At 42.7% G+C, this 18,133-nt stretch overlaps 1 protein-coding gene across 3 annotated transcripts in view; it reads left to right on the top strand.

Moving 5' to 3' along the window:
- The window catches only part of LOC134358454 (paladin-like), a 292,622-nt gene that overhangs the window by 112,716 nt on the left and 161,773 nt on the right, over window positions 1–18,133 (top strand). For all 3 annotated transcript variants that reach the window (XM_063070695.1, XM_063070694.1, XM_063070693.1), the window contains 2 exons: window positions 16,300–16,451; window positions 17,335–17,431. In XM_063070695.1, coding sequence (XP_062926765.1) covers window positions 16,300–16,451; window positions 17,335–17,431 — 249 coding nt within the window. The remainder of the gene's footprint in view (window positions 1–16,299; window positions 16,452–17,334; window positions 17,432–18,133) is intronic.

Genomic DNA, 18,133 nt, shown 5'->3' with positions numbered 1-18,133 from the left:
TTCCCCCCCCCCTTCTTTCTTCTTTCATTCCCCATTCTGGCTCTCTTCTCACCTCATCTGCCTATCAACTCCCTTCTTTATGTTGTACCTCTCGTTACCTTTTGCCAGCAGAGGAAAACAAATCCTGTTTTACCCGTTCTCTGTTAACTCAATACTCCAACCACACCAGCAGGTTACATCCCATATCAACTTGTACATTCTCTGAAAGATTTGAAATAGCACTCTTATTAAAAATGCCTTATGGAAATCTAGGTATAGATTATCCAGCAATTCCTTTCTATCCACAGCAATTCTTCAAAGAACTCCTGAGCAAACCTGATAGCCCCTTCACGAAACCATGTTGACTTTGCCTAACCACCTTGGATTTTACAAATGCCCTGCCATTACATCTTTGATAATAACTTGTAATATTTTCCTGATGATGGATGTTAAGCTAACTGGCTTGTAGTTTCCTGGTTTCTGCTCCCTCTCTTACCTATACATGGAGTTACTTTTTGTTTTGCCAGCCAGTTCGGATTGGGCTGTGTGCTTAGCCCCCTGCTCTACTTGCTATGACTGTGTGGCTAAAAACAGCTCCAACACCATATTCATGTTGTGGGCTGTATCAAAGGTGGTGATGAATCAGCATACAGGAGGGAGGGGAAAATTTGGCTGAGTGGATGTCATAACAACAACCTCTCATTCAATGTCAGCAAGACCACAGAACTGATTGTGGACTTCAGGAGAGGGAAACCAGAGGACCACAAGCCAGTACTTATCGGAGGGTCAGAGGTGGAAAGGGTCAATAATTTTAAATTCCTGGGTGCCACTATCTCAGAGGACCTGACCTGGACTCATCATATAAATGCACAACAGCACTTCTACTTCTTTAGGAGTCTGCGGAGATTCGTCATGTCGTCAACAATCTTGACAAACATCTATAGATGTATGGTGGAAAGTGTATTGACTGGCTGCATTACAGCCTGGTATGGCTCTGAGCACCAATGCCTTTGAGCACAAAATCCTACAAAAGGTAGTGAATTCGGCCCAGTACATCATGGGTAAAGCCCCCCCAACCACTGAATACATCTACATGAAATGTTGTCGTAGAAAGGCAGCATCCATCTTCAAAGATCCTTACCACCCAGGCCATGATCATTTCTCACTGCTGCCAACAGGAAGAAGGTACAGGAGCCTCAGGACTCGCACCACCAGGTTCAAGAACAGTTACTACTCCTCAACTATTAGGCTCTCGAATAGAAGAGGACAACTACACTCACTTGCCCATCCATTGAGATGTTCCCACAACCAATGATCTCACTTTAAGGACTCTTTATCTTGTTACTTCATGCTCTCGTTATTTATTGCTGGTTATTTATATTTGCACAGTTTGTTGTCTTCTATGCTTTTGCTCATTCATTGATCCTGTTTACAGTTACTATTCTATAGATTTGCTAAGTATGCCCGCAGGTAAAAGAATCTCAGGGTTGTATGTACTCCAATAACAAATTTTACTTTGAAGAGCTCTTTATCTTGTTAGTTTATGCTCTAGTTATTTATTGCTATTTATTTATATTTGCAAAGTTTGTTGTCTTCTATTCTCTTGCTCTTTCATTGATCCTGTTTACAGTTACCACTCTATAGATTTGCTGAGTATGCCCGCAGGTAAAAGAATCTCAGGGTTGTATATACTCTGATAATAAATTTTACTTTGAAGTTTGAACTTTTGTTATTGGAGAATCAAAGACAATGCATGAAGTCACTGATTAGCCACTTTTTTTAAAGTCCATTCGGATCAGAAAATCTGTTTTCTAAGCAATTTAATGTGGATAAATATGAGGTTATCCACTTCGGTGGCAAAAACAGGAAAACAGATTATTATCTGAATGGTGGCTGATTGGGAAAAGGGGAGGTGCAACAAGACCTGGGTGTCATTGTACACCAGTCTTGAAAGTGGGCATGCAGGTACAGCAGGCAGTGAAAAAGGCGAGTGGTATGCTGGCATTCATAGCAAGAGGATTCGAGTACAGGAGCAGGGAGGTACTACTGCAGTTTAACAAGGCCTTGGCGAGACCACACCTGGAGTATTGTGTGCAGTTCTGGTCCCCTAATCTGAGGAAAGACATTCTTGCCATAGAGGGAATACAAAGAAGGTTCACCAGATTGGTTCCTGGGATGGCAGGACTTTCATATGATGAAAGACTGGATTGACTAGGCTTGTACTCGCTGGAATTTAGAAGATTGAGGGGGGATCTTATTGAAACGTATAAAATTCTAAAGGGATTGGACAGGCTAGATGCAGGAAGATTGTTCCTGATGTTGGGGAAGTCCAGAATGAGGGGTCACAGTTTGCGGATAAAGGGGAGGCCTCTTAGGACCGAGATGAGGAAAATCTTCTTCACACAGAGAGTGGTGAATCTGTGGAATTCTCTGCCACAGGAAACAGTTGAGGCCAGTTCATTGGCTATATTTAAGAGGGAATTAGATATGGCCCTTGTGGCTACAGGGATCAGGGGGTATGGAGGGAAGGCTGGGGCAGGGTTCTGAGTTGGATGATCAGCCATGGTCATACTGAATGGCAGTGCAGGCTCGAAGGGCCGAATGGCCTACTCCTGCACCTATTTTCTATGTTTCTATGTTAGCCTTCAGCTTTAACAATTGGCCCAGTACTGCTGCCCCTGGTTACCGTAATTTTACAAACTCCCTCCCCCATGCCACTTCCCTATTTATAATTATATCTTGGGTGTTACCCGTATTTCCTAGAGTGAATGTAGATGTCAAATACTAGTTCAATTCACTTAAAATCTCCTTGCTGTTCATTATTAATTCCACAGACTTGCTTTCTGTAGGACCAAAGCTTACTTTAACTTCTGTATTTTAAAATATTTATAGGATCTCTTGCCATCTGATGTTGTGTTTTATGTCACAGTCTAATGTTTCCTTCTATGTTAATCCTTCAGTTATTCTTTGTCGCTTCAATATTCTGTCAAGTCCTCTGGCCTGCCACCCCTTTCGAGCAATTCTATGCTTCTTAAATTTATTTCTACATTATAATTAACTATGAATTGTAGGTTCTCCCACGTGGAGCCCCCTCCCCCAACCCAATTGCAATGTATCCATTTTGTGCTTTCTAATAATCACTGTAAATGTCTGTTGCCTGTATTTATGTTTAAAATATTACCATAGACATATTGTTTTCTCTGCTGAACTTAATATAAAATTGAGGTCATTAATCAAACCCATCTCATCGCACAAAACCAGATCCGGCATAACCTTGCGCAGATCTCAGAAACTATTCCAAAAACACTCTGAAATCCTCACTAATTCACCTTTTCCCATTTTATTTTCAGTCTATGTGTGATTATGCCTTTACCTTTCGGACAAGTTGCCATTTTTTTCTTCCTTTATTTCCCACCCTTCCTGGCAGTTTTATTGCATCTTCGTCCAAACTGCTTCTACACCCTGGTTTCCTGAATGTGAGTCGCCCTTTCCTATTGTGTTCAGCCAACATTAATGAAAGAAACAATCTTCATCCACCTTTTCCTCACTTCCTGTGCTTCCCAAGGGTTGAATACCAAGGGTAAAGAACAGTGTAAACCATGCTGGGCACGGGCTTCATACCAAAAGGATCAAGTGTGAACATCCCTACACACTGGGCTGAGTGAAGGCAGCAGCCAAGGACACGGTGGGAGTACCTGCCAGATTGAGACTGCATCAGCCATAAATGCCAGGACTCTGTATGAGGTTACTGTAACAGTTGGCGACCATACTGACAATTTCAAGAGTGGTTGACAAGATAAACCTTATCAAGAATGGATGACAGCACACAGTAGAACAGACCGTGCTGAGAGCAGGTATTGAAAGTGGGTGAAAGTACAGATCATGCCTTGACCAGTTGCTGGTACTGACAGCATCAAGAGCACAGTATGGTGTGTAATCAGAGCAAGAGACTGTGTTGACCATGTTGAAGGTGAATGAAGTACAAATATTGCTGAGCACAGGTTAATATGTATAAACTGCTGATGGTAGGTGACAGTGAAAATGGTATTGGGAATAGATGGACTGTGCTAAGTGTAGGTGGCCCAGAATATATTGAATGTCGAAGAGAGCATAACACTGCAGTGGCTGTACTGATGGTGTCAAGAGTGGGTGATATAGAAATCCAATCAAGATTAGTTAAACTGAGTGAAGGTTACAGTGCGAACACAGCAAATGTAGATGTCAGTACATAGCATACTGTGGTGGGTAGAGGGGTGGCAGGGTATCTTCCAATCTGACAGTGCCAGAACAAGTAGGGTCACAAGGACAAGCTAGGGAATTACAGACTGGTGAGTGAAACTTCAGGTGTAGGGAAGTTACTAGTGTGAATTCAAGATCCACCATCACTTGGATAGTCAGCTGAGTCAAAGGATGGTTTGTGCAAGGAAAGTTGTGTCTGATGAATTTTTTTGGAGGTGTTTGAAGGGGTATCAAAGATGAAGGTTGGGCAGTAGATATGGACTTCAGAAAGGCCTTCAACAAGGCCTTGCACGGCAGGCTGATCTGGAAGGTTAGAACATGGAATTCAGGGAGAGCTAGCGAGGTGGATTCAGAATTGGTTCGATGGCAGGAAGCAGAGGGTGATGGATGAAGGTCAGTTCTCCAACTAGAGGCCCTTGACAAGTGTGGCAGTGTTGGGACCTCTGTTATTCATTATTTATGTAAATGATCTGGATGTGAATATAAGACCATAAGACATAGCAGAATTAGGCCATTTGGCCCATCAAGTCTGCTCTGCAATTCCATAATGGCTGATCCATCATCCCTCTCAACTCCATTCTCCTGCCTTCTCCCTGTAACCTTTGATGCCCTGATTAAACAAGAATCTATTAACCTCCGCTTTAACTGTACCCAATGACTTAGCCTGCACATCCATCTGAGGCAATGAATTCCACAGATCCTCTTCTGGACACTCTCCAATGCCAGCACATCTTTTTTTAGATAAGGGGCCCAAAACTGCTCACAATATTCCAAGTGTGGTCTGACCAATGCCTTATAAAACCTAAGTATTACATCCTTGCTTTTCTATTATAGTGCTCTCGAAATTAATGCTAACTTTTCATTTGCCTTCCTTAGTGCTGACTCAGCCTGCAAGTAAACTTTAAGGAATCCTGCACAAGAAGTCCCAAGTCTCTCTGCACCTCTGATTTTTGAATTTTCTTCCTATTTAGAAAATAGTCACCTCCTTTATTCCTTCTGCCAAATGTATGACCATGCTCTTCCCTACATTATATTCCATCTGCCACTTCTTGGCAGACATCCTGCTTCCTCAACATTGCCTGCTCCTCCACCTATCTTCATATTATTCGCAAACTTGGCCACAAAGCCATCAGTTTCTACATCCAAATCATTGACAAACAACGTAAAATGAAGCGGTCCCAATACCAACACCAGTCACCGGCAGCCAAGCAGAAAAGGCCCTCTTTATTCAGATTCTTTCCCTCCTGCAGTCAGTCAATCTTCTATACATGCTAGTACCTTTCCTGTAATACCATGGACTCTTATCTTGGTTAACAGCCTCATGTCTGGCATCTTGTCAAAAGTCTTCTGAAAATTCAAATAAAAACATCCACTGACATTTCTTTGTCTATCCTGCCTGATATCTCCTCAAAAAATTCCAACAGGCAAAATTTCCCCTTTAGAAAACCATGCTGACTTTGCCTTATTTTATTATGTACCTTTAAGTACCCTGAAACCTAATCCTTAGTAATGGACTCCAACATCTTTCCAACCACTGAAGACAGGCTAACTGGTCTATAATTTCCTTTCTTCTTCTTCTCTCCCTTCTTAAAGAGTGGAGTGCCATTTGCGATTTTCTAGTCCTCAGGAACCATTTCTGATTCTTGAACGATCATTACTAATGCCTCCACAACCTCTTCAGCTACCTCTTTCAGAGCCCTTGAGTAAAGTCCATCTGTCCCAGGTGACTTATCTACCTTAAGACTTTTCAACTTCCCAAGTACCCTTGCCATAGTAATAACAATGACACTCACTTCTGCTCCCTGACACTCTCGCATTTATGGCATTTTGCTAGTGTCTTCCACGCAAGATACTTATTACGGTTGTCTGCCATTTCTTTGTCGCCCATTACTACCTCTCCAATGTAATTTTCCAGTGGTCCAGTATTACTCTAGTCTCTCTTTTAACCTTTATAAATCTGAAAAAACTTCTTGTGTCCTCTTTTATGTTATTGTCCAGCTTACGTTTAAATTTAATGTTTTTTCTCTTTACTGGCTTTTTTACTTGCCTTTTGTTGGTTTTTAAAAGCTTCCCAATCCTCTAACTTCCCACTAATTTTTGCAATATTATATGCCTTCTCTTTTGTTTTAATGGTCTCTTTGACTTCCCTTGACAGCCACAGCTGATTCATCCTCCCTTTAGAATACTTGTTCATCTTTGGGATGTACCTATCCTTCGCCTTCTGAATTGTCACCAGAATCTCCAGCCATTGCTGTTCTGTTATCATTCCTTCTAGTGTCCCCTTGCAATCAACTTTGGCAAGGTCCTTTCTTATGTCTACATAATTCCCTTTACTCCACTGTAATACTGATACATCTGATTTTAGCTTCTCCTTCTCAAACTACAGGGTGAATTCTCAAACTGCCTCCTAAGGGCTCTTTTACCATAAGCTCTTAATCAAATCTGGGTCATTGCATAACACCCAATCCAGAATTGCTGTTCCCCTGGTGGACTCAACCACAAGCTGCTCTAAGAAGCCATCTTGTAGGCACTCTACAAACTCCCTCTCTTGGGATCTAACATCAACTAGATTTTTTGAATTTACCTGAATATTGAAATCCCCCATGATTATCAAAATGTTGCCCTTTTAACTTGCCTTTTCTATATCCCGTTGTAATTTGTAGCCCACACCCTGGCTACTTTTCGCAGGCCGCTATATATCTCCCTTCAGGGTCTCTTTTGCCTTGCAATTTCTTAACTCTACCCACAAAGATTTTACATCTTCCAATCCTGTCACCTCTTTCTAAGGATTTGCTTTCACATTTTACCAACAGAGTCACCCCATCCCCTCTGCCTACCTGCCTGTCCTTTAAATATAAAGTGTATCCTTGGATGATAAGCTCTCAACTATGATCTTCCTTCAGCCACATCTCAGAGATGCCCACTGTTGTAGCGTGGATGAAATCACTGGAGAGACAGAGTCACTGGTAGATACAAAGCAGCTTCTTTATTCGACACAACAAGGTACAGCAGGCATCTACGTACCGAGACGCTTTCCGCAGAAAGGTCTGCTAGCTAAATGTGGGCTCGATAATTTATATGCTAAACACAAAGGCAATCGCTAGTTAAAAAGTTATAGACAATGCATAGACAATGCTTCCCTTTGAAGTTACATATAAAATATCACACTATCCTTTCCTTCAGACGCCAACGTGTCTGTGTTGGTATCCACAGCCTTTAGTTCAACCCGCAATACATTTATTTGGCATTTTACGCGCTAATATAGAAGACAATTTATATTTATAATGTATAGATAATACTGTCTTCGAAACTACAGCATCAGGCACCAGAAGTATCTGGTATTCACACCTTTTAGGAAGCCCATTGTGGTGTACTCAATCCACAGTCCTTTGTCAAATAGTTAAAATAGAAGTCTCCTGGCCAAAGTAATTTAAGTGTAAACAAATCATCTACCCAAAAAAATCCACTCTACACCCACAACATCTCTAACTGAGCCACAAGATCTTCCACCTTATTCCATATACTGCTTGTATTCAAATATAACACCTTCAGTCCTGTATTCAAAAACCTTTTTGATTTTGGCCCCCACCTTCACTCATCCCAGTGACTGCAATTTTGCCCTATCATCTGCCTGTCCTTCCTCACAGCCTTACTAACATTGCATCTACTTGTTCAAGATTCAAGATTCAAAAACTTTATTGTCATTCTAACCATATATCAGCTCTGCAGGGCAGAATGAGACAGCGTTTCTCAGGAGCAGTGCAATCATAACAAACGCAACACTAAATAATAAACATAACAATAAGTAGTAAAACACAACAGCCACATGTCAGTTAAATCAAGTTATAAGTGTCCAAGTTAAAAGTGTCCAAAGCAGAGTCAGGTGGAGCAGCTATTTAGCAGTCTGACTGCCTGTGGGAGGAAGCTGTGTAGTAGCCTTGTGGTTTTAGTTTTGATGCTCCTGTAATGTTTGCCTGATGGCAGAAGAACAAACAGTTCATGGAGAGGGTGTGAGGGGTCTTTAATGATGTACCGTGTCTTCTGGAGGCATTGACTCTGAAAGAGGTCTTGGACAGAAGGTAGGGAGACCCCATTAACCTTCTCTGCTCCCCTAACCACTCTCTGCAAGGCTTTTTTGTCGACAGGACTGCAGCTGGAGTACCAGGTTGTGATGCAAAAGGTCAGCACACTCTCAACCACACCTCTGTAGAACGTAGTTAAGATGTTAGTGGGGAGTGGTGATTGTTTAAGCTTCCTTAGAAAGTGCAATCTCTGCTGGGCCCGTTTCACAATCCCAGTGGTGTTCCTGGACCAGGTGAGATCGTCCGAGATCTGCACCCCAAGGAACTTGATGTTTTCCACTCTCTCCACCGTGGAGCCGCTGATGCTGAGGGGTGTGTGCTCAGGCTGAGACCGTCTGAAATCGACCATCATCTCCTTGGTTTTGGTGACATTAAGCATCGTTGGTATCACTGCACCAGCTCTCTAGGTGTTTGACCTCCTCCCTGTACATAGTTTCATCATTTTTGCTGATGAGCCCCACCACTGTGGTGTCGTCTGCAAATTTAGTGATCAGGTTCTCTTTGAATCTGGCTGCACAGTCATGTGTTAGCAGTGTAAACAGCAATGGGCTAAGCACACAGCCTTGTGGGGATCCAGTGCTCAGTGTGATGGAGTCAGAGATGTTCCTGCCAACACGGACTGACTGTGGTCTCTCTGTCAAGAAATCTAGAATCCAGAGACACATGGCAGTGCTAAGGCCAAGCAGTGACAGTTTCTCCACTAGTCTCTGCGGGATGATGGTATTGAACGCTGGACTGAAATCGATGTACAGGATTCTGGCATAAGTGTCTTTGTTGTCCAAGTGAGAGAGAACTGGTGTGCAGTGTGGTGGATATTGCATCCTCCGTAGAGCGACTTGGACGATAAGCAAACTGTAGAGGATCCAGTGATGAGGGGAGGCTGGCTGTGATATGAGGCTTGACAAGCCGTTCAAAACATTTCATCACTATGGGGGTCAGGGCAACGGGACGGTAATCATTCAGACAGGCTACAACTGATTTCTTTGCTACAGGGATGATTGTGGAGGTTTTGAAGCATCTGGGGACAATAGCTTGACTAAGGGAGATGTTGAAAATGTCTGTCAGGATATCTGCTAATACATCAGCACGTTCCTTGAGCACACGTCCAGGAATGTGGTCGGGACCTCCCGCTTTTCGTGGGTTGACCCTGGCAAGGGTCCTCCATGTTGCTCTGGATCAATGATTGGAGCCGGCTGGTCAGATGGTAAAAAGGGACCGGCTCTCCCCCTTACTGTAGTGCTTGATGCTTCGAAGCTGGCAAAGAAATTGTTAAGCCTGTCTGGTAGAGAGGCGTCACTGTCATCAGTTTTCTGCCTGATCTTGTAGTCTGTCAGAGATTTAATTCCCTGCCACATCCGTCTGGTGTCACCTGTGTCACAGAAGTGTCCATGTATTCTGCCCATGTAGGCCCTTTTTGTTTTCCTGATCCCTAGTGAAAGTGCAGACCTGGCTGAGAGAAGCGCAGTCCTGTCCCCCGATCTGTAGGCTGTGTCACGGGCCTTCAGTAGTGAACGCACCTCTGTTGTCATCCATGGCTTTTTATAACCACGTGCGGTGACGGTTTTCATCACAGTGACGTCCTCCATGCATTTGGCTATGTAGCTGATTACTGCCTCCGCATACTCCTCAATGTCTGTACGGTCATCATAGGAGGCTGCTGTTTTGAATATATCCCAGTCTGTGTGCAAAAAACAGTCTTGTAGTGCTGAGGCCATTCCTTTTGGCCAGACCCTTATCTCTCTTTTCTCTGCTCTCACACGTTTAAGCAGTGGTTTATATGCTGGTGTTAGCATGACAGATATGTGGTCAGAGTGGCCAAGATGGGCGCGGGGGGCTGCTTTGTATGCCTGTGGTGTATTGGTATAAGCCAAGTCCAGTGTGTTGTCTCCCCTGGTTTTGAAATCCACATATTGCCAGAATTTGGGGAACACAGTCTTTAAGCTGGTGTGGTTAAAGTCCCCAGCGATCACCACAAAGCTGTCAGGATGTGTAGTCGGTAGCTCACTGATGGCTTCATGTAGGCCTCCCAGTGCTTCGTAAGCATTAGCCTTAGCATTGGCACTGGGAGCTACGTAAACAGCTGCCGCAAGCATGATGGTGAATTCCCTCGGCAGATAGAACAGCCAGCATTTCACCATGAGAAATTCAGCCAGTGGTGAGCAGTGTTTAGCAGCTACTGTAGCGTTCGCACACCAGTCTTTGCTTATATAAACACACAGACCTCCTGCTCAGCCGTTACCGGAGCTAGCTGCCTCTCTGTCCACAGGAAACGATGTCATTCCCTCTAGCTGTATCGCCGCGTCCGGTACGTTGTCATGGAGCCAGGATTCCGTTAAGACATACACACAGCAGTCTTTAAATTCCCTGCGTGTTTCTCTCAGCAGACGCAGCTCATCCAGCTTGTTGTCGATGGAGTGGACATTTGAGAGCAGGAGGGACGGTACCGCTGGTCTGGTGGGGTTAGCTTTTAGCCTAGCATGTATACCAACTGCCCCATCCCTAGCCCGATCACTCTGGTTCCCATCAACCTGCCAAATTAATTTAAACTCTTCTTCACAGCTTTAGCAAACCTACCTGCAAGGATATTGGTCCTCCTTGAGTTTAGGTGTAACCCGTCCTTTTTGTATAGATCATACCTTCCCCAGAAGAGATGCCAGTGATTCAGAAATCTGAAACCCATGTCCCCTGTACTAATTCCCCAGCCATGCATTCATCTGCCAAGTCATCCTTTTGTTACCCTCACTGGTGCATGGTGCAGGTAGCAATCCAGAGTTTATGCCCTTGGAGGTCCTGCTTTTCTGCTTTCTGTTAGCTCTCTATATTCTCTCTTCAGGACCTCCTCCCTTTTCCTGCCTATGTCATTGGTACCAGTATATATCACATCTTCTGGCTGTTCACCACCCCCCCTTTAGAATGCTGTGAACCCGATCCGAGACATCCCTGACCCTCTCACCCAGAAGGCAACGTACTATCCAGCTGTCTCTTCCACATCCATAGAATCTGCTGTCTGTTCCTCTAATTATGGAATTTCCTATCACTACTGCCTTCCTCATTTCTACACTCCCCTTCTGAGCCACAGAGCCACACACAGTGCCAGAGACCTGGTCACTGCAGCTTCCCCCGGTAGGTCAACATCAACCACCCCTCCCCCCCCAACCAACAGTGTCCAATGTGGTGTACTTATTATTGAGGGGAACAGCCACAGGGGTATCCTGCACTGGCTGCCTATTCTCTTTCCCTCTCCTAAGTCACCCAGGTACCTGCCCTGTGCAACTTAGGGGTGACTACCTCTTATCTATCACTTCCATATTTTTCCCGATGAGCCGAAGGTTATCAAGTTATATTCATGGAATGTTTAGCATGTTGGCAAATGATACTAAATTAGGGGTGTTGTTGATAGTGAAGTAGGTTACCATGAATTACAAAGAGATTTTGATTAGTTACAGAGATGTGATAAGGAATTGCAAATGGCGTGCTGGCCTTCATGAAGTTTAGGAGCAGGGACATTATGCTGCAGTTGTATAAGTAATTAGTGAGACTGCTGTTGGAGTATTGGGACAGTTTTGGTCATCCTGTTATAGGGAAATCCTTGTCAAGCTGCAGAGAGTGCAAAAGAGATTTATGAGGATGCTACCTGAACTAAAGGGCATGAGTTATTGAGAGAGGTCAGTCACTCTAGATTTTTATTCCTTGGAGCGTAGGAGAATTAGTTCTCAAAGAAGTCTATAAAATTATGAAGGGTATGGCTAAGGTGGACAGTCATAGTTTTTTTTTCCCCTCCAGTACTAGGGAAACGCATGGGTTTCCTCCAGGTGTTTCGGTCTCCTCCCACAATCCAAAGACGTACCAGTTAGTAGATTAATTGGTCATTGTAAAGCAGGAGGACACAGATACAAGATAAAAGGAGAGAGATTTCTTTATATAGGCGGTGATGAGTATTTAAATGAGCTGCCAGTAAAAGTGGATGATGTGGGTATAATTTGGAGGGGTATATAGATGGGAGAGGCTTGGAAGGTTATTGGCAGAACATGGGCCACTAGGACTAGCAGCAAGGATGCTGTGGACCAGTTAGGTCAAAGGGCTTGTCTTCATTCTATGACTCTATGATTGACACCTCTTTTGCTAGCAAATTGCAAGAAATCACAGGTAAAAGGCACCATGGTAGTGTAGTGGTGAACACAACATTATTACGACTCAGGCGTCGGAGTTCGGAGTTCACTTCTGATGTCCCCTTTAAAGAGTCTGTATGTCCTCCCTGTGGAACGCATGGGTTTCCTCCAGGTGTTTCGATCTCCCCCCACCATCCAAAGACGTACCGGTTAATTGTTCATTGTAAATTGTCCTGTGATTAGGCTAGCATTAAGTTAGGGGCTGCTGGGTGGCATGGCTCGAAGGACCAAAAGGGTCTATTCCACATCTCTAAATAAATAAATTAATAAAAATACACTTCTGTATCCTGGCAAAGAAACCCTGTTTCCAGCTGCTTCCATTATCCTCAGACAATAATGACATCTTGTGGTATACCTTTGGATAGGAACTCTGACATGGCTCTAACCTCAGCTAGCAAAGAACATGATGAACATTGGCTTAGTTGCAACACGTTACACTGTTCATTTGACTGCAGTTGATATTACAATCTGAGGAAAAATGGGTCTTAACATAGCCGGCCCTCAAAACTCAGAGATGTTAGGTTAGAACAAGGACTGTGTTAATTCATATCCTGTTTTTGTGTAAGCAAGAAGTGTTTCAGATATTTTTCTTCTATTTAGGTCCAATTGAACTTAATCAATGGTCTTGATTCTCTTTCCAGCTTGTTCTGTTTTTCTTCAGAATTGGTATTCCTCATACAAATTTAGCCTTCAACTTCCTTTCCTTTACACATGTTCTGGTTTTCCCTTTTTTGGGCAGGTTATGCAGTGCAAACTAATCATAATTTGCATTCGGTGGGATGTCCTTTTTTAGTACAATATGCCAGAGCTTTGTAAGTCTTCGGGTTACATTCTGCAGATTACAGGAATTAAGAAATGATCCTTGCTTTGCAGATCCTTTAGACAACTGTTCAGATGAATTTATTATGTTTATTCATGTAAAATACATTGTTAAGCATTATAATAACAGAATCCAACAGATGAGAAGAAACAAAATGTCATGTTTAAGAAGAGTATCTGTTGTTTGCAAAGGTTATATTTGAGATGAAATAACAAAATATGTCATCTATGTGTTGAAAGTTGTAACTTATGTTCAGAAACTCAGGCAAGGTAGAGCGTCTTCAGAACCAGAAGAGCGAATGCTGGTAGTTGGAGCTCAAGTTGTGGTATTCTCACTTTGAAGAAGATCTTGGGGTTCAAGTCAACTTGAGCACATGATAGTTGTGCTTCTCTGTTTGATAGTTATCTTTCAACTTTTCCCAAAAATACATATAACCTGCACATTGTCAACACATGGAACATGGAACATAGAAAGGTACAGTACAGTACAGGAGAGGACCTTTGGCCCATAATGTTGCGTGGATCTATATAAATTGTACTCCACAATCAATTTAATTCTTCCCTCCTATGCAGCCCATAACCTCCATTCTTCTTACATGCATATGCCTATACAAGAATCACTTAAATGTTCCAGTTGTATCAGCCTTTGTCACCCCTCAACAATGTATTCTGGGGACCTACTACTCTCTGTGTGAAAAACAAACAAACAAACAATCTACTTCTGGCATCTCCCCTAAACCTTTCTCCATTCACCTGAAATGGATGTCCATTGGTGTTGGCCATTGCTGTCGAAGGGGAAAGATGTACTTGGAGTACTGTGCTCAGTTCTGGTCGCCTCACTACAGGAAGGACGTGGAAACCATAGAAAGGGTGCAGAGGAGATTTACAAGGATGTTGCCTGGATTGGGGAGCATGCTTTATGAGAGCAGGTTGAGTGAAGTCGGCCTTTTCTCCTTGGAGTGACGGAGGATGAGAGGTGACCTGATAGAGGTGTATAAGATAATGAGAGGCATTGATCATGTGGATAGTCAGAGGCTTTTTCCCAGGGCTGAAATGGCTAGCATGAGAGGGCATAGTTTTAATGTGCTTGGAAGTAGGTACAGAGGAGATGTCAGGGATAAGTTTTTTTACGCAGAGTGGTGAGTGCATGGAATGGGCTGCCAGCAGCAGTGGTGGAGGCGGAAATAATAGGGTCTTTAAAGAGACACCTGAATGGATACATGGAGCTTAGAAAAATAGAGGGCTATGGGTAAGCCTAGGTAGTTCTAAGGTAAGGACCTGCTCGGGACAGCTTTGTGGGCCGATGGGCCTGTATTGTGCTGTAGGTTTTCTATGATTTTATGTTTCTATGATACTATCTGTCTGCTCTATCTGTGCCTCTCATAATCTATATACACTTCTATCAAGTAGCATTTTATACTCCCTTGCTCCAAAGAGAAAAGCCCTAGCTTGCTCAACCTTTCCTCAAAAGACATGTTCTCTAATCAAGGCCAGCATCCTGTCAAGTCTTCTCTTCACGCTCTAAAGCATTGACATTCTTCTTATAATGAAATGATTAGAACTGAACACAATACTCCAGGTGTGGTCCAACTAGAGTTTAACAGAGCGGCACTGTACAGTAACTTCGTGGCTCTTGAAATCAATCCCAATAGTAATGAAGGCCAATACACCATGGGCCTATCAAACAACAGATTAAACAAGTAAAAGATCATGGCAACTTTGATGGATTTATGGACTTGGACTCAAAGATCTCTCTGTTCTTCCACACTGCTAAGGATCCTGCAATTCCTTTGTACTCAGTTTTCAGGTTTGATCTTCCAATACGTATCATTTGGCATCAGTGGAATCCTGCTCTGTGCAAGTTGTTTGTTGTGTTTCTTGTGTTTGAGCATCTCCACACTATCCGCCACAAGCGGGATTTCCCAGTGGCCAAACATTTTAATTCCCATTCCCATTCTGACATGTCGATCCACGGCCTCCTCTTGAGCTAAGATGAGGCCACCCTCAGCGTGGAGGAGCAACACTTTATATTCTGTCTGTGTACCTTTTGACTTGATGGCATGAATATCGATTTCTCCTTCCAGTAATCAAATCTCCCCCTCCCCTTTTCCCCACTCTGACCTTTTTTTTTCACTCACCTATGACTTTCCCCCTTGTCCCCTCCTCTTCTTTTTCTCCTATGGTCCACTCTCCTCTCCTATCAGTTTCTTTCTTCTCCATCCTTTGACTTTTTCCAACCACCAATCCTCACCTATCACCTTACAGTTAGCGTCTTTCACCTCCCCCCATCTTTTTATTCTGGCATTTTCTCCCTTCCTTCTCAGTCCTGAAGAAGAGGTTCGGCCTGAAACGTCGACTGTTTATGCTCTTCCATAGATGCTGCTTGACATGCTGAGTTATTTCCTCCAGTGTTCGGTGTGTGTTGCTTTTGATTTGCAGACTTTCTCGTTTTTGTGTTTCCTATATCTTAACATTATCAATAACACAAAAGTATTTTGTTGACTTAAACCACCTTGGAACAGCCCCCTTTCTATGTTTAGTAGCCACTCGTGATAAATCCAAACCTAAGAGGTGGGATGGTTACGGTTAACATTTTCTGTGTTTGTCTGATAGCCATAACTTTATGACTGTATATTCTAAACATAAATCCTTCCTCAACAATTAATAACAATCCATTGCTCCTGCATATTGTTATTGTTGAATTTAGTGACAAAGTGTATGGTACAAACCCATGTCTCTTTGGCCTGAATGTTTGCTCTAATTTGAATAATTGTTTTTGATGATCTTTGCCTTGTTTAATTTGCTGAATGTCACGCTCTATAAAGAAGTGAAAAATTCATAGTCATACTTTCCATGATCTGCTTATCCTTGATTTCTGGGTGGATGCATACATCACAATCAAGCAGTCAATTCAGTTCATATCTCTTCTGCTTAGCTAACAAAATGAGAGCAAGTCTTTTCCAAAGTATTCTTTGCCACCACCATGTTCATACTGATGTTTTATTTTTCAGGAAACCCCAAGTCTTTTACTTCTTCAGGAGTCCAAAAGACCACCTCCTGCATTAGTCTTCAGCTGTCAAGTTGGAGTTGGCAGGACGAATTTAGCAATGATTTTGGGAGTTCTTGTGCTATATCACAGGAAAGGGTTATCTGAACAGTTGGGGTGAGTAGACATTTAGTTATCCAGGAATAATTGGAATGAAGAACAAAACTTAGAAATAATGTAAACATTGGTAATCAATCTCTTGCTATACGTGTTCTTAAATGTTTGAAATTTCCAGAGTATATGTTCTTTTTAGGTTCATAACTTGATAACTGCAATGATACTAGATTATCTTTTAAAATCTAGCTCTCCCCATTATTTCAGCTTGGCTCAGTTGGGATAACTTTTGGGTTGGGAGGTTCTTTGATCAATCCCTAATTTAGGAATTCAGTACATTAACTTGAATAATACTGAGGATGCTGCAGTACCAGAGATGTTGTTTGTAAGATCTTAAAATGAGAGTTTATCCAACTCCTCAAGTGTACATTAAGGGATCTAGGTTCAATTCTGACTTTGAGTGCTGTCCGTGTGGAGCTTGCATGCTCCCTCTATGACTGCGTGGGTTTCTGCTGGTCCTCCAGTTTCCTCCCACATCTCGAAGATGTGCTGATAGGTTAAGTGGCATCTTTGAATTAGCACTGGGTGTAGTTAAACGGCTGAAGAACTCAAGGGGGAGTTTCTGACCATGTGTGAGGAGAGTATCAGCTACACAGGTAGAGAAGAATAAGACGAGAAACAGACTGATCAGATTGCTCTCCTAGGATTCGTCATGGACTCTGTCTGTGTTGTTACAAGATAAATGTAATGGATAATATTCCTTACATACTAAAACTGATCATTCATCTAATTTCTTCAAGTGGGACCTTCGTTTAGTTTTTGTTAAGAATATTTGCATTTCAGGAATAATGGATTATTCATAAAGCACCATGGATGAATGGGTGTGCTCAGGAGCTATATACATATAAGTTTTTCTTTCTTAAATTAACCTGGTTGTTCTTTGTAGAGCTGACCAAAACCCCAGCATTAAAAAGAGGGAGCAACTCCAAGTCATCCGAAATTTTGCCAAATCCATTCCTAAAGGACAACAAATTGTGGATGAGGTCAGCTTCATTTCTGTTGTTTAAAGATGTAATCTTGATTTTCCAACAAGTCAAAATTTGTGGTTAGAAAGTAGAGTTTCCCCAATGGGAATTTTAACTAAATTCATTAATAGTTTGTATGTAATCCAGATTCTAATCCTTATCTTTAAAATCTCACACAGCCTTGCATCTCTCAGTTTCTGCAGATTCTTGCAGTTGATATAGACCTCTCTTGCCCTGCCCACTGTTAGTCATCGCCTTATCTTTGTGCAGTCTGACTTAGTTAGGGATTATTTACTTTCTCACTGCTCTCAGGACTGGGAATGACTGTGTTATTTCCTTCATGTGTGGCACTTGATTACACATCAACCACGCATGAGCTTCAAAAGTGAGGCCTTAGTCCAGTGTTTAAGAGGCTAAAGATAACATTAAGCTCTATGGATGCAGACGCACATAGATACAAACATGAATGCTATTGTACTAATCCTCTCCCTTGTCCAACACTCTTTGTCTCACTTCCCTCATAACCTCCCTCTTTCAGCCTCCCCGTCCTTGGCTATCTCTGTCTCCCTCTCCCTTCACTCATTCTTCCTTTCGGCATCCTCTTGTACTGCATCTCTTACTTCCCACCCCCACACTTATGGCTCCCTCTCAGGACTCTTCTTTTCATTCACCCTTTCCCTGCGCACTTTCAGCTTCACTCTCCTCAGCTGCACCCTCTTT

This window comes from Mobula hypostoma, chromosome 18 (assembly GCF_963921235.1).
Source record: "Mobula hypostoma chromosome 18, sMobHyp1.1, whole genome shotgun sequence".
NCBI lineage: Eukaryota > Metazoa > Chordata > Chondrichthyes > Myliobatiformes > Myliobatidae > Mobula > Mobula hypostoma.
This window is presented reverse-complemented; position numbering and strand designations above follow the sequence as displayed.